Source organism: Dreissena polymorpha, chromosome 4 (assembly GCF_020536995.1).
Source record: "Dreissena polymorpha isolate Duluth1 chromosome 4, UMN_Dpol_1.0, whole genome shotgun sequence".
NCBI classification, from domain to species: Eukaryota; Metazoa; Mollusca; class Bivalvia; order Myida; family Dreissenidae; genus Dreissena; species Dreissena polymorpha.
Window position 1 is genome coordinate 9483782 of NC_068358.1, and position 17425 is coordinate 9501206.

The 17425-nt window shown below is 33.1% G+C and overlaps 1 protein-coding gene across 19 annotated transcripts; it reads right to left on the bottom strand.

Annotated features, from left to right (window-relative positions):
- Positions 1 to 2752: 2752 nt before the first annotated feature.
- Positions 2753 to 16837, bottom strand: LOC127878020 (multiple epidermal growth factor-like domains protein 11). 19 transcript variants are annotated; one of them, XM_052424409.1, is made up of 19 exons: positions 16703 to 16837; positions 15734 to 15946; positions 15147 to 15365; positions 14693 to 14923; positions 13963 to 14153; positions 13657 to 13788; positions 12831 to 12980; positions 11510 to 11659; positions 10162 to 10311; positions 9856 to 10005; positions 8394 to 8543; positions 8128 to 8277; positions 6478 to 6627; positions 5672 to 5821; positions 5302 to 5451; positions 5011 to 5148; positions 4390 to 4633; positions 4140 to 4267; positions 2753 to 3747 (listed from the first exon to the last, which is right to left on the bottom strand). In XM_052424409.1, the coding sequence occupies exons 6-19, from the start codon at positions 13763 to 13765 to the stop codon at positions 3731 to 3733; spliced, it is 1986 nt and encodes a 661-aa protein (XP_052280369.1). In that variant the 5' UTR covers positions 13766 to 13788; positions 13963 to 14153; positions 14693 to 14923; positions 15147 to 15365; positions 15734 to 15946; positions 16703 to 16837; the 3' UTR covers positions 2753 to 3730. The 19 variants fall into 19 exon arrangements, with proteins under 19 accessions (XP_052280369.1, XP_052280359.1, XP_052280355.1 ...); XM_052424399.1 differs by having other exon boundaries at positions 4390 to 4435; positions 13944 to 14153; positions 16703 to 16831; XM_052424395.1 differs by having other exon boundaries at positions 4390 to 4627; positions 13944 to 14153; positions 16703 to 16831.
- Between the last annotated feature and the right edge of the window lie 588 nt (positions 16838 to 17425).

Sequence of the window (17425 nt, forward strand, 5' to 3'; positions counted from 1 at the left end):
AACGAACATTTGAAAAAATATGACTTAATAAACAACAATTGTACACAGATAGTTATTTGTCTCAATGTTACAAAAGCAGTTCATTGAATGCCTGGTTTATGGAACAAAAGCTTAACGTGAGGAAAGCATTGCAGATATACTATTTTAGGTATCAAAGTTGCGTTTCTACTTAGCTTTCTACATGAAATGTCAAATGTCTTCACATTTAATCTGTTAACTGGCTTTTGTATTCTGCAGTCATAACATCTTTCACACAAATACTCTCATATAAAGAAATACATTAATATTCCGGGTGAAAATGTCAAATCATTTATTGCATGATAGCTTTTATGCCCATTAATTTGATAAGAAAATGGTATAATATGTATTGCGTATACGCTTGACTAAATTTTGACGTTTATAATGTATTCCAAATGTCCTTAACTGTTTCTAGTAATATAATACATGTAAATTCCTGTGGTAAAACGTGGAATCGTAATTATTGTTTCAATGCTTTATTGTCGTTGTGAAGTGCAAATACAAATTAATGCTGCTTAACTGCAGCTTATTCTGGATCGTTAACCACAAATCGAATCTGAACACATTAGTTCTCCATAATCGATTTTTCTTGCGTTAATGCGTCTTGCATAAATGTTTTATTCAACTAGTATTTCTCCACGTCAAGCATTTTACAGCAGTTAATGTAATGTGCAGCAACAGATGCAACGAGTTTAAATGTCGCCAATAACATTTACAATAATTAATAGCGCGTTCTGTCGCTTACGATTCATAAGAGGTGCTCCCATTACTATATAAAGACAATCGTTTCGCTAATAAAATCATTTTTTATTTTTCTGATATAACTCCGCACTCTTGCCATGCGTTCAGCTTTGTGTATTGTCTTGGTGACGATGGTATTGGTGCTTGTGAGCGGACACAAGCATCAACACATTTGGACAGAGGAAGGTTTGTTATCTATATTTTCTATGGTAATCATACTATTAGTTCAACGAACGATTGAATGTATTACGAATGGATATTTTAAACTAGTATTTATTTAAAACAATCAGTTTGTGTTCACAGCTAAGATTATTTGAGTTAAATCTGTGTTTACTCACACCAAAATAAAAAATGTACATATCGTATTTCTATTTACGACGTATTGTCCAATCACCGAGCGCATTTTTACTATAATATATTTGTATCCATAAAGTTGTATGCATACCATTACAGGTGCCTTTAACTTGACTATTGTTTACACACGTGCCGGTAACAAGTTGTTTTTATATCATATATCAGGTAGTTAATATGCACTTTGAGTGTAATCTCTGTTTTAAACAAAACAAAATAAAACTGCATTTTCCATATGGCCTAAGGTCAGGTGAATGTTATTTGTGTCTGACATAACACAAAAAATGAATCAGATATATATTATGAAATTAAATTCAACCTCATTTTAAGATCGGATTAATGTACTACGAGCGAATCATTCACGTAGGTTTTCGTTCTACTAAAGCTGTCTTTCTTTAGATTGTGAAGGCGTGTTTACACTGGCAGAAGAATGCAACGAGAAATCAGCCACATTCTATTTTGACGGCACAGATTGCGTAAAAACAGAAGTAGGCAGTAAGTTGACATAAACACTATAAATCGTTATTACATATATTAAAGAAATGTATGGCTTTGAAAACTTGTTCAATGTTTGACCTATTTTCCGCTTAGTTTTAACCGATTTATTTTAGCTCGATATTATCGAAAGCCACAGGCTTATTAAAACGCTCTCGCGTCCGTTACCTGGTCCTGGAACCGGTAATTGGTGCCTTTGTGGGAGATCTTAAGAACGCTCCCACGGTGAAGATCGAACGCGTGACCTCCCGGTCGCTCGGCGGACACCATATCTATTAAACCACGGCGACCTTATTTTCCGCTTGCCAATAACCAAACAGATACGTTTGTGTAACACTGCCTATAAAACTGTTGTGACGCGGTATTCGGTACACCGAAATGTGTTTTACATTAATGTTCAGTAGTATTAATCATCTTAACATGTTTTAAAATATGTATTAGTCATTTACTGATTCCAATATCGCTCACGGTTATTTGGTCTATTTGATCAGGCGTAAAGTGTACTTGGAATACCAAATCCTTATATTGCCAAGATAGTGATAACATATTGGTTAGCAAGAGTGTGATTTTTATAAATCACGTACTATTCAACAAATAAAACAAACGCATGCATTTACATTTCAAATTCACTTTTCAGAATGTCTGAGAGGCCGAAACAAGTTCCATCACGAAGAACAATGCCAGAAACTGCAGGAACACTGCGCACAACTTGGGGAAGAGGAAGATGACAAAACGAAATAGCCGGCGAAGGCATAATAAATCGCGCAGACATGCATGCTGTTTGAGTGCATGGTTTTATTATATTGATAAATAGAAAAGTTACGAATTGCATTTATTTATTTAATGGATTTGATGACGATTTATGTATTAATATAGATAAATTCGTGTTAATTTGTTGTTGTTTTTGGTGAAATATTGTAATATGCCACATAATGCAGTCACACAAAACACCGCGCTATTGATCAAATATCACTCTTTTGGGTGATAAACATTGCTAACACACAAGTTGTTTTCTTGATAAACAAATCTGTATAGACAACACAAGTTTGCGACAACGAGTACTTAAAAATCACAAAAGCCACACACATGCATTTTACAGGCGATAGGGTTGAAATATCTTTGACAAATTAAGTTGGCACAACATCCCTTAACTCTGCATATATCTTTTTGCATTAGTTTATGGTACATGTAATTACACTTTTACGTTTTGGAATAGTATTGACACGATGGAGACATGATGGAGAAAATAATATGAGTAAATTTTAAATTATAAACATTCAATTTTCAACATAGTATGTGCAATCCATGTTCAATGACATATGATGAGATGCAATAATAATTCTTACTAGCGTATATCATAAACCACGTTTCGACTGTAAATAGTGTTATAAATGCATTGACAATCCAGTTAATGGCAGACGTAAAAGTAAATAAATAGAAATACATGTACACGTTCACGATAATGAATTTCATACCGCACATCTTTCATGTAGACCACGTCTGTTGTTATTGAACCACTTAACCTCCGAGCACGATTAGTTTTTTTTACGAAAATGGCCACACCCATCATATTATTTTAATATTATGTTAAAATTGCCATTTTTGTGATCCCTTTATGTATATTTACAAGAAATAACTCATAACAAAACAGTGCTTCCCCGAAATAAAGTACATGACTGTGCGTAAAGAAACAACATGGAAGTAAATCGTCGTTATGCGATCTTTGTCTACATTCTTTTAACAAATGGAAATTAAGCCAGAAATTACCGACTCCAGACTTACATTAATGTATACATCTTTCCTCTAAATTATATTGTCATTCACTTTTCATAAAGGTTTATACCACGAACATGCATATTTGGGGAGAAAAGGATTCACATATTTTAAGGACTGAGCTGTTACAATGTTTTCTTAAGATGTTAAGAGGCTTGCAGTTATGTACCTTCATGACAGATATTTCATTGCATCTTACAAAATGCAAAAATACACGGTGCTTGAATGACAACAAATATTCATACACAACAGCTGACAGATATTGTACGCAAAAAGATAAAACTTGGATTAATGAATTGTTGGTGTGACTGTTGTTTTAATCCAACTATGGTTCCTTTCAAACAGCCTTGACCTACGTGTGCCTAAGATCTGAAATATAATTCAAACACGTATGAAATGTCCATTGAGAAATCAAGAACATGCCAGTGTCTCATGATTTTTCGTCATCAAAGGTTAAATTACGAAACGAACACAATGACTACACGTTATTGATTATGAAAAACTAAGCCATGTTCACACTATAATATGCATTCTTTATCTAGCTTTATTGTTAATCCAGTACTAGACGGCTTCTACAACTGAAAAGAAGTTCAAAGCAGCTTCATACTATTGTCAGAGATAACAGGATTTATTGTATGTTTCGTTTCGGATAAGTAATGCTTTACACACATTGTCTTTAATAATATATACTTTATGTGCAACTTAATTGTTCTACTCAATTTATTTTCAAACGCTTGCTTCATCGCCAAAGTGCTGCTTACGCGTTCTCATTTGAAGATGTTCATAATTGTCAGACGCACGCGCTGTTGTTGACAGGTCATCGTACTCATTACCGGAAGTAGACGACAGGTTGGTCGACTTTGTTTTATTTTCTAAGTGGGCAGATGATCTATGGTTGATATAAATCAATTAGTGAAATGTTTATAACAGATGAAACATTTTCAAGAATATTGAAAAAAATGGATTAAAACAAAATTTCAATGCGAATAAAATATATAGAAACCATAATACCTCTTTTTCGTGCGCTTTGTACGAACTATGCAATACAGAATCACACCTGCCATAAAAAGCACCAGGATAGTAGAGATCACTGATATAACAATCAATAGTAGTTGAATATATTTGTCTTGCGTTGACGATATTGCAGAAAAGGGTGCATGTATTTGATGTGATGTTGCCTCAGTTGTTGTAGTTCTTGAGAACGTCGGCAAAGATGTCATTGCATGATAGTTCGAAGAAGGTTGTGTCACTTGTTCCAAAACAGGAATAAATTCCGATATTTGAATATTAACCATTTTTATATTGTGGTCCTGTACAAAAAATGAGGTGCAACGAAATGCGTACTTGCAATGTATTGTTTCATAAAATCGACATGCTACTTTTAAATTATTCAAACGTTCGAATTAACTGAATAATGTTTCTTGTATTGACACTTTATTGTCTATCCTAAGAAACTTAATAAATTAACAAACATACGAAATGATTTGACGCACATCTAGGTGAGAAGTAAAATCCATGAACAATCTCATAGGAAACGTTTGATACTATTTATTTCGTTTAATTACTACAGTTTTTGCCAGTCCAGTAGGTAATGTGTGATACTATTTACATCGTTTAATTGTGAATACATACTTATACTACAGTTTTTGCCAGTCCAGCCGGGTAGGCATTTTGGCACAGAGCAGATTCCAGATACATGATCACATTGAAGTCCTTCTTTGCAGTGGCATGGGGAAGTGCAGTTTAGTCCAAAGTATCCTAGTTCGCAAGCTGACATCGAATTTTTTTTAAAGACCATATGTGCATGAGTTTATGATATGAAAAGTTACGAAACTACATATCATTAGTTATGTAATTCTGTATAATAATTTACTTAGCGATTTCAACTAATCATTAAACATAGTCTATTAACAAAAACATTACCTGAATTGCAAGAGGAGTCTTTAAGGTAGTCATATCCATGACGACATCCACCAATACAAGTTCCATTCATTTTGTTACACGAGCGAGGTTCAGCACAGTAAGGGCTGCATGAATGTGAACAATTTATTCCATATTTTCCTGCGTCGCATGCTGTAATGTTTTATCAATGGCATATTATATAGTTTTAATGTTTATTGCAAAGCATTTACGTTTTTGATTAGTCTAGTTTTATTGCGTTGCATTCCGTTATGACCACGTTAGGTTCATTATCGTCGAAATGGTTTCTCAAGAACTTTACATAACGCGCATCTGAATAGTACTCTTATAACATATTTCAATGTATAAACATGACACTTATTTAATGAATAACCTGAAAAACATGTCGCATCTTTGGAAAAGTCAAAGCCAGGCAGACATCCTCTTATACAACTTCCATCTTGTTTGTTGCATGAGTGAATACCTGAACAATACTGACTGCAGTTATGTGAAAAGTGCAATCCATAATTGCCATCGTCGCATTCTGCCAAACGAAATGCAACATTAAAACACACTATACCCAGTAACTGCAAAGAATGTTTAAATATAATAAAACGTTTCCAAAACAACTAAATATGTTATTACTTTACATAGAAAACAATATATTAACAATCTTGATATAGAGATATGTCAACCTTTTTACAGTTATGTAAATTTATGAATTTATTTGCCGACATATACATCTATATATATAAATGTCAAAAACGCAAAAACATGCGTGTGAATGATCCTTATAACACTAGTATTTGTAAAATGTCAGATAGTTATGTTACCGTTAATTAATAAACATTTATGCTGTATACCGTTGTATGATTTGTTGAACTTAGGTTCAGAATGAATTTTTAATAAATGTATATTGAGTGATGAAAAAAGTATCTATCTAACGTTATATGATACTATATCACTTGAATAATTCATTCTATAAACTTGGTTACACTAATTAGTCAACGTTTCTGTGAATTACTGGCGGTCACAATACACTTCTATATTGTTATGCACATGTTCTCAATGATAATGTCAACAATAGACATCACAATCTTTTCCCATTAAATATTTTCTAAATAAACGGTAATTTCTATTGCTTACAAATACTTGCAAATAAGTCTGAACTGTGGGACATAGGTACAACGTAAACAATACCAGACATGCACGTTAAGTCTGTAAAAAAGTCATATCCAGGACGACATCCACCATTGCATGTTCCATTAACTTTGTTACACGAACGTGCATCAGCGCAATTAGGGCTGCACGACTTTGTGCAGTTCAACCCATACGTGCTGTCAACGCATTCTGCAATGTTATTTTTTATGTCTGAAAACAAGTTCTCTATTGAATGGTACATTTACAAAAACTATAATGGTCGTTAGTTGTTTAGTCATCCGTGCGTCATGATCCTGTAGCTATGTAATTTAAAATAATTATATATTAAACAAGGTAACAATCAATCGGAGTTAAAATAATATTTCAGCGCATAATAAAATACAAGTATTTATATAAACTTATTATTTCGTACAGCATATTCAGACTTCTTAAAGTTTATTTGTAATCAATGATCATTAAGTGTAGCATTTCCCTATTCTGTTCACACAGGCTAGTTTAGAGAGTGACATATGCATATTTTTAAGAAGACTCAAATGCATTTTTTGTTATTTGACCTGTTCATGTCGTCATGTTTTTGGTAATCTCCTATCACATTCTTTTATCTAATATAATTTACAATCAGTTAACATGTGTATTATAGTTTTGTCAAGTGCAGAATATGTTTTGATCATGGCAAGTTTTTTTTTAAATTTATTGAAAGAATAGGAAATTAACTTAAGCAATGTTTAGCAAAGTCAAAGGCAAGACTGCAACCCCCAATACAGGCCCCACCTTCTGTGTTGCAGAAATTTGTATAGCGATAATTTAGGCTGCAGATCTGTGAACATTTTATCCCAAATTTGCAATTGGCACATTCTGCAAAAACACGTTCTTCATTAAAGGGACCTTTTCACGTTTGGGTAAATTGAAAAATTTAAACAAATGTTTCAGATTCTCAAATTTTCGTTGCAGTTATGATATTTGTGAGGAGACAGTAATACTGAACATTTACCATGCTCTAAAATATCCATTATATGCATCTTTTGACGGTTTGAACACCTGAAAATTATAAAACGTTGCAATGCAAAATGATTGAATAATTTGGAGAGTTATGTTGTTGTCGTTATATTTTGTGAGACTACGAGGATTTCTTATATAAAGTATAAAATACACCACTGATTGTATGAGCGCGGATGGCTGAGTGGTCTAATCGATGGACTTTAACTCCAGGGGTATGTGGTTCGAGCCCAGTTTAGGGTTATTTTTTTTCTTTTTTTTAATGTTAGATTTTTACTGGAGCGTTTTAGATCCAATGCTTACATTTATCAATATAAAGTATTTTATGACAAAGTTTTATACATGCCAAAATCTGTGAAATGGTCCCTTTAAAATACATAGTTTCTTAAACGACGATTACGAACATGGCAATTGAAGCTCAATCTTCGGCTTAGATCCGTTGTTTATTTTGGCTGACTAGTTTGTCTGTCAATGAATTCAGCGAAATGATTCGCCAAATACAAAATGGAAATAAATATGATATAACTAATAAAAGTAATAGCACTTCAAGTGTAATAGTCTGAACTCGACATAAATGAGCGATCACAAATGACAAGTATGTAAGGCATTTTGTGGGGAACCAATTATATTGACTATGACATGATATGATAACATCACTCAGTGTGGGTATATATTAGAAAACAGAAACAATACCAGACATGCAGGTCGGGTCCATAAGGTAGTCATATCCAGGACGACATCCACCATTGCATGTTCCATTTTGTTTGTTACACGAACTTGGATCAATGCAGTAAGGGCTGCATTTGTGTGTGCAGTTTAACCCATACCAACCATAGCTGCATTCTGCAATATTCCATGGATGTTATACGAAAACATACGTGCACTGATTATTATACTTTTATTTTACATTGCCTAACTGTGAAAACAAATTCCATATGTGAAATTAACAGAAACAATACCAGACATGCAGGTCGGGTCCATAAGGTAGTCATATCCAGGACGACATCCACCATTGCATGTTCCATTTTGTTTGTTACACGAACTTGGATCAATGCAGTAAGGGCTGCATTTGTGTGTGCAGTTTAACCCATACCAACCATAGCTGCATTCTGCAATATTCCATGGATGTTATACGAAAACATACGTGCACTGATTATTATACTTTTATTTCACATTGCCTAACTGTGAAAACAAATTCCATATGTGAAATTAACTACCAATGCACATCAAATTCATCTGAAACAGGGATATTACATATAACAATTAATTATTTAATGTTTTTTCATAACACGTCTTGCATTTTTGCGCTGGTTTCATGCTAATCGGGAATGAAACAAACAATTGTCACCTTACTTCATGTGTATATTAGGTTAGTATACGGAATTCCGTAAACTAAACACGTTTAACTGTGCTTGTATTATGATGGAGTGCACATTAAGCTTAGGACTGATTAATTTTACCAATCGTTGTAACATACGTATACAGTTGATTAACTTATTGCATAACGTTAATATTAATTAAGTAAGTGTTTTCATATCAAAACACAGATATATGATACTTATGTAAGTGGGCGCAAATGGAATAACTCTTTTCTTTTTAAACGGTTGTTGAAATAAACAATGCATACTTACCTACATAAAACATTTATAGTTTGAACTTTTATCATTGGCCAGCTAACTTGGATAAGTAGAAAACATTTAAAATACTGTGAAGCATATGCATGAAACGTAAAATAGCAATTAAAACTTAATATTATGGCTCCTTTCAGAAATGCTCGATTATGTCTTTTTGTAAGTTCATTGTGTTCTTCTTTTAATTAGAGAGTGTTTGCGTAACTAAAAAGTAAAGCAATATACGTAGCATTGCATTTATCTTTGATTTATGTTACAATCTTCTATGGTTTATATTAAGTTAATAGCTTGTGATTAATTCCGGGATAAGTGTACCGTTCGTCAAGCCATTATACGGACTAATAAAACATTAATACCTTGCATTTAATATCGTGTCAATGTTGTTAATTCAACTTGGACAATTTTAAATATACTGCTGTGTTTTATTTATTGACGATTGCCTGAATAAAATGAAAAGTGCATTTTAACAAGATTACCCTTATGGCAGCTATTCCGCAGTTTGATTTTTTTGTTTGTTTTGAATTAGTTAAAGGCTAATTACTAATTTTTATCACCACTTAAGATATTCAGCGATTTCAGTTGCAGTTCCACTATACTAGACCATCGCACTTTGAGTTCTAAAAATCATAATTAATCGACCAGAAATATATTACACAAGAACCCGATTTCACAACTCAACTGACAAAAAGTAAGTGGTCAAAACTGATACACCTACACATCGTTAATTTCTTATTGAACAGATATAATGCCGAACCAATCATTACATGTAGTATATTTTTAAAACCATTACCCAAATTGCAAGACGAGTCTTTCAGGTAGTCATATCCAGGACGACATCCACCATTGCATGTTCCATTTAATGTGTTACACGAACTTGGATCAATGCAGTAAGGGCTGCATGTTTCTGAACAGTTTAACCCATAAGTTCTGTCGCTGCATTCTGCAATTTTTAATCAGAAGTAAATAAGAGATTATTTTATTGTTTATTGAACAATATTTAAGTGTGTAATACATCTATTTGTATCGACGTTGTTTATTGACTCTGACATGATAACATCATTCAGTGCGGGTATATATTAGAAAACAGAAACAATACCAGACATGCAGGTCGGGTCCATAAGGTAGTCATATCCAAGACGACATCCACCATTGCATGTTCCATTTTGTTTCTTACAAGAACTTGGATCAATGCAGTAAGGGCTGCATTGGTGTGTGCAGTTTAACCCATACCAGCCATAGCTGCATTCTGCAATATTCCATGGATGTTATACGAAGACATACGTAAACTGATTATTATACTTTCATTTTATATTGCCTAACTTTGAAAACAAATTCCATATTTGAAATTAACTACTAATGCACATCAAATTCATCTGAAACAGAGATTTCATAAAACAATTATATCATTATAAGACCAAATATGCGAACGTGAATGTAGTAAATAAAAGTATTTAATGTTTTCTTCTTAACACGTTTTGCATTTTGGCACTGGTTTCAGTATACGAAATTCCGTGAACTAAACACGTTTAACTTTGCTTGTATTATGATGGATTGCACATTAAGCTAAGGACTGATTTATTTTACCAATCGTTGCAACATACGTATACAGTTGCATAACGTTAATATTAATTTAGTAAGCGTTATCATATCGAAAACACAGATATATGATACTTATATTTTATCATTGGCCAACTAACTTGGATAAGTAAAACATTTAAAATAAAGTGAAGCATATGCACGAAACGTAAAATAGTAATTAAAACTAAATATTATGGCTCCTTTCTGAAATGCTCGATTATGTCTTTTTGTAAGTCCATTGTGTTGTTCTTTTAAATAGAGAGTTTTTGCGTAACTAAAAAGTAAAGCAATAAACGTTACCTTGCATTTATCTTTAATTTATGTTGCAATATTCTACGGTTTATATTAAGTTGATAGAAATTTCTTGTGATTAATTCCGGGATAAGTGTACGGTTCGTCAAGCCTTTATACGGACTAATAAAACATTAATACATTGCATTTATCGTGTCAAGGTTTTAAATTCAACTATAACAATTTTAAATATACTGCTGTGTTTTATTTATTGACGATTGCCTTGATAAAATGAAAAGTGCATATTAACAAGATTACATTTATGGCAGCTATTCCGTAGTTTGATTTTTTTGTTTTGAATTAGTTAAAGGCAAATTACTAGTTTTTTATCACCACTAAAGATATTTAGCGATTTCAGTTGCAGTTGCACTATACTTGTCCATCGCACTTTGAGTTCTAAAAATCATAGCTAATCGAACAGAAATACATTACATAAGATCCCGATTTCACATCTCAACTGACAAAAAGTAAGCGGTCAAAACTGATACACCTTAACATCGGTAATTTCTTATTGAACGGGTATGATGCCGAACCAATCATTACATATACTATTAGTATATTTATAAAACCATTACCCAAATTGCAAGACGAGTCTTTCAGGTAGTCATATCCAGGACGACATCCACCATTGCATGTTCCATTTAATGTGTTACACGAACTTGGATCAATACAGTAAGGGCTGCATGTTTCTGAACAGTTTAACCCATAAGTTCTGTCGCTGCATTCTGCAATTTTTAATCAGAAGTAAATTAGAGATCATTTTATTGTTTATTGAATAATATTTAAGTTTTTAATTAATCTATTTGTATCGATTATGTTTTAAATTATACCCATGTTAGGTAAATAACCGTCAGAATAAGACCGATATGCATCGTATTGTATAACAAACTTGCATTAAGATGAAACATAGTCCATGAATAACCTGAAAACCATGTCGCGTCTTAGAAAAGGTCAAAACAAGTTTATTGCATGAGCGAATACAAGAAAACTACCAGAACCATACTGACTGTGAACAGTTCACTCCATACTTAAGTTTACTTTCTAATTGTTAATTTTCTAGCAAATGAAATGCATTTCTTAAGCTTTTTGATATGTTCATAATATTTTTAAGTGGCCTTTTCACAGATTTTGGCATGACTGTATTGAAGCTTGTCATTAAATGCATTATATCGATAAATTTGACCTAAAAATCCCATGTAAAAAAAAACAAGAATACAATTAAAAAAAAGAATAAAAAGTAACCACTGACCCCTGGAGTCCTGGAGGAAAAATCTTCCGCTAAGACCACTCGACCATCCGTGCTCATGGTATGAAGGGATGTATTATTTTACTTATATAAGAAATCGTCGTAGATTCACAAAATAGAACGACAACAACAGAACTTTCCAAATGATTCAATCGTTTCGCGTTGCAACGCTTTATAATTTTCAGGTTTTCAAATCGTCAAAAGATGAAAATAATGCATATTTTAGAGCATGGAAAATATTCAGTTTTACTATTTCCTGAGAAATATCATAACTAAAACGAAAATTTGCGAATCTGAAACAACTTTGTTTAATTTTGTAAATTTACCAAAATGTGAAAAGGCCCCTTTAACATCCCTGTCCTTTTAATAATGGTCAATGACAGAGACATATGATAAAAAGAACATTTTTAACTTGTCTATTTATACGTACATTTGATGTTTACACTCTTAATTACTATTTCATTCTTTATTGAAAACAACTGTCCTTACATATTTAATTGTATGTTCTATCTCAAACAATGCATTGAAATGTAACTCAAATCAAACACTTTTTCCTTGAAGTATTTTGGTAATAAACGGTACCTTTGATGGCTTCCAAATACTTGCAAATGAGACAGAACCCGCAAATTAATATAATACGAAAACAATACCAGACATGCAAGTTGTGTCTTTCAGGTACTGATATCCAGGGCGACATCCACCATTACATGTTCCATTAACTTTGTTACACGAACTTGGATCAATGCAGGAAGGGCTGCATGTGTTTGTGCAGTTTATGCCATACTTGCCGTCGTCGCATTCTGAAATTATATATGTGATGTATTTCAACATACTTTGTAATTAATGGTACATTCTTAACTACAATTCAATGGTTATTAATTTTGTATTCATTCTCGCATGAGAATACGGAAGCTGTGCTATAAATCTACATAGACTAAACAAGAAAACAGACAATCGAAGTGGAAATTTATATTCCTTCACGTAATATATTACAGAACGAAACGAATTTTTTTTCGCACACCATGATATTGAAATCCATCAATATAAATGTCTGAACCGTTAATACATGTAAACGGATCTAATCTTAATATGAATATATTCATATATGCTTTATATGAATATGATTTATTGTAATTACTACATTCGTTCACATCGGCTATTTTACAGTTTAATTGATTTGTTTGATTTATTTCTTTTCCTATAAATTCTTCCATCAGAGTCGAGTAAGTTATCAGATTTTCATATAATCATTTCGGTCTTTGTAATTATATTGTTCACTTATCAAAAAATTACGACTACCGTTGTCACACCCTGCAATAAGAGACAATTCTGCAGGTTTGTTTTTTAATGAATGCAATATTTTGATGGAAGATATGGCATAGGTAAAAAGAAAACTCGACTGTTTATGTTGTTATTGTTTTAAACTACATTTACTGCTTTTTATCAAAATTTGAAGTATTCAAAAAAGACTTATACCGTTAGTACATAATGATGTCTTCCACCCAGGCCCACAGCCGTTTGTACAACTGCCAAAAATGGCGTCACATATTGAATCTTTGCAATGTGAGCAAGGTCGGCACAACATACCGTGTTGTCCGAATGGACACTCTGTAAGATTGACACGAAAATGATATTATGAGCGTAAACCATAGTTTTACAACAAAATAAATACATATACATTTAAATATTTAATGGCAAGTTATAACAAATTCAGGCATTTAGTTGTCATTTGTAACGTAAATGCGACCTGTAGATTTAATAACCTGCATGGTAAATTTCTACCTCACAAAGTACCATCACAGAAGGCATACGTCGCAAAATTGTCAAGTATTTGAAAATTCGAAGGTTGAAAAACAATACTGAGCCGTTCACAATGCCGGACTCTGCAATGGTTCCAACGAATGTACCATTTGTAAAATCATGTGTCATATTGCTTATAAATACTTGGAGATTTGCACTTTGTTCAGCATGAGCTAAAATGACAAATTCATGTATGAAATAAAACACATCATTAAACTAAATTATCTACAATAGCGTATGCAATATCCACGAAAACGTCTATTGCGTCCGAAAACACATATAAAGCCTCCTACTAAAGATGTTGATGCTCCTGAAAATTGAATAGCAAAACCATACGTTTTAATGGTTAATCGATCTAAAGATTGTATCAACCAGATATTAGTCATCAAAACACAGTCACTCATGCTAAGTTGTTGTAAACATATAATTCGTGTTAGTTTGTACACTTATGTGCAATCGACACTTTCATAGGTGTGCCATTTTATTGTAAGCTATAAATAAATAGCGGCCTTAATTTTAAATATAATTGCCAAAACGCACGACCAAAATTAAATGAGGTCATGAAAGACTTAAATTTTGTACCGTAATACTAAAATAACTCTTTGACCATTCCACGGCGGGGTATCTTTGCCATCAACGCTTGTTGATGTGAAACGTATTGTGAAATCACGAATCGATCATGATGTATTTTTTTCAGAAGTACTGAACTTACGTTCAAAGCGTCCGTGAACTCTGACACTATGTGCCATCACCGTTTCTCCCAAGTCAACTTGCCACCATGGATACCGCTCGTAACCCATCGACGCACTACATATGTGGCATAATACAATTTCGTCGAAATCGAAGGTTAAATGATATAGACCATTAATGGCATTATTGGCGCTGCAATTATAATATGTTTCGGACTGGCTCGTGCTCATATTTTGTGTTATAATGTTTATCTCTGAAATGACAATATTTAGTTAAACATTTCATAATGTTTACATTCAACGAAATCTTCTTGTCTTAAAACGACACGACTTATTAAAAGTGAAATGATTACATCTGTCAGGTAAAAGTTATACATACAGTCCTAAACACCATAAAAAAACAGCAATTTAGAAACATGCGTAACTGGCATACTAGTATATAATTAGCGCGACATACAACATTTTAAGATTCGTCACCTGTTTGCTGATATAGTTTAATTTCACACAAAGTCATAGATGTGTGGTTTGTTGATTGATATGGCCCAACAATACGAATGAACTGAACAGCATCGTAAGGTGGGCGTTTAATTTGTATTTCGCCTGTTTCATTTCGTGTTAATTCGTAGCTTGCAAGTCTTGCAAGTCTTTCAACGGAAAGTCCAAATTCAATGATTACATTTTCAAACTGCCAAATATCTGAAAGGATGCAATAGCTTTATGGGTTAAGTGTATATATGATACAAATTATTGCGGATCAAATAATTAATTGATATTTTCAAAACCATGACACATTATATGTCAAATGCTTAAAATATTACGGGTTTGATTGAGTACATTCAAATAAATACCACAATCAGCACAAACGTATTTAGATTAATTGTTAACATAGCGTTGTTTAGGGTACAATGGCGGGAAGGAAAATGATACATAAGCACAGCATGAATTTACCAGAATATAACAGCTTATTTTTATTTTCGTGTAAATATTGTTTAAAAGTGAAATATAAAATCACTGCTTATATTGTTTTAATCAGCGATTCTAAATTAGATAAATCATTAACTGACATCCATCATAGTTGCCAAATATTTCTATTTCCTGAAGGAAATACGGTCTTCCCAGATTCAATTGCAGCCATGACGGTCTGTCAAGTATTGCACAGCAGTTGCATGATTCCGCTGCACCAACCCTTCCGTCGATTATTGTATTTATGCTCGAAGTGGTGTGTAGTGTTCCATTTGTCGTTATATTCGTGTTTTCATGCACAATCAGTTGTTTACCTTAATGTTATAAATAGAATATGCACACATAGATCTAGAGATATCTAGAGCTCTACCGCTGACGATTTTATTATATTGAATTTGTAAACTACTTAATGCATAGGCAAAAATAACTAAGTAACTTTATTTCCCTGTCCCCGTACAAACAAACATCCTATTCCAAATGACAACCTGATAATTAGTTATCCTGCATGGAGATAAGAAAAGCAACTATTCGAAAGACCCGCGTTAAATTCCAACAAGCGTTAAACATGTGTCAATGGTATTAAAAGTGCGACATTATACCAGACACACAGCACTCGTTTCTGTGTCAAGTGACATAAAGCGGAAGAAATCCGTGACCTATGGAGCCATGTCAAGTGAAATCTATATGAAAGAAATGAAGCAACAGACATGCACTAATAAAATAATCACATTCTTACATTTACAATGGAATATGATTTGATTTAAATAAACGGTAAAAAATGCCATTACCCAATCAAATAGCAAAACTATACTAGTCTATTTTCAGACGTGTTCACTATGTCGTTTAGACGTATTTTGTTTGTTGTATTATTATACTATAATTAATTGACAGCGTGGGACGAGTATCATATTCCACAGATCGCTAATCAAACAACTCCTTTATATTTAACGCATGTCTATAACAGTTCCATGATAGCAGTCTTTCAAACGAAAGAATTAGTGCATCCATGCTAACCTCATAATGCATTTAATAATATTAATGAGGAAAAAATGGTGCAATATTCAGCCTACCGTTTACACTCCAAACGAATGTCAATCCAATAATAATAATAATAATAATTTCTTTTAACAAAATTTTAAATATGGGTATCATTCTGCTTAATATTAATCGCGTTGCTCCAGTTGTGTAAGGAAGTTCAACGTTTGTTATCAGTTGATACAGATAGACCATAAATAAGCCGAGCTGTTCAAATAGTGATAAACTATCGTCAGAAAAACACTGCAAAATGAGCCTTGACATGATCCTAAAACGTAGTGATAAGATATTTCGTTTTAAAAACTGTTTGTATGCCTGGCTACTTTTGTACTTAACGTAACAAGATGTGCTTGTAAAAATGCAATATTTTGAAAATCCCTCAACAAGTACACCAATAGGAGACAGGACTGCAATACGACATGTTAACAAATATCATTTGTGACATGTAAGTACAATAATAAGCTGTGACCTTAATCGTTGATCTCAAAATTATACCTTAAAACCCATACACCAAACAGCCTACGAGTTAAATTTATGTGTATGATCTCCAAAACTCCCCCCCCCCAAATACCCTCCTCTCCGCCCCTCACACACAATCCGAACCCTGTTTTTCGTCTTCCGTTTATCTCTCTCCGTCCGTCGCGCTCTCCGTCCTCTACACACACTCTATTCGTCCCGAAAACACTCTCCGTCTCTTCTCTCTCGGTCCGGCCTCACACTCTTTCCGACCCTTTAATCTCTCCCTGCGACCTTACTTC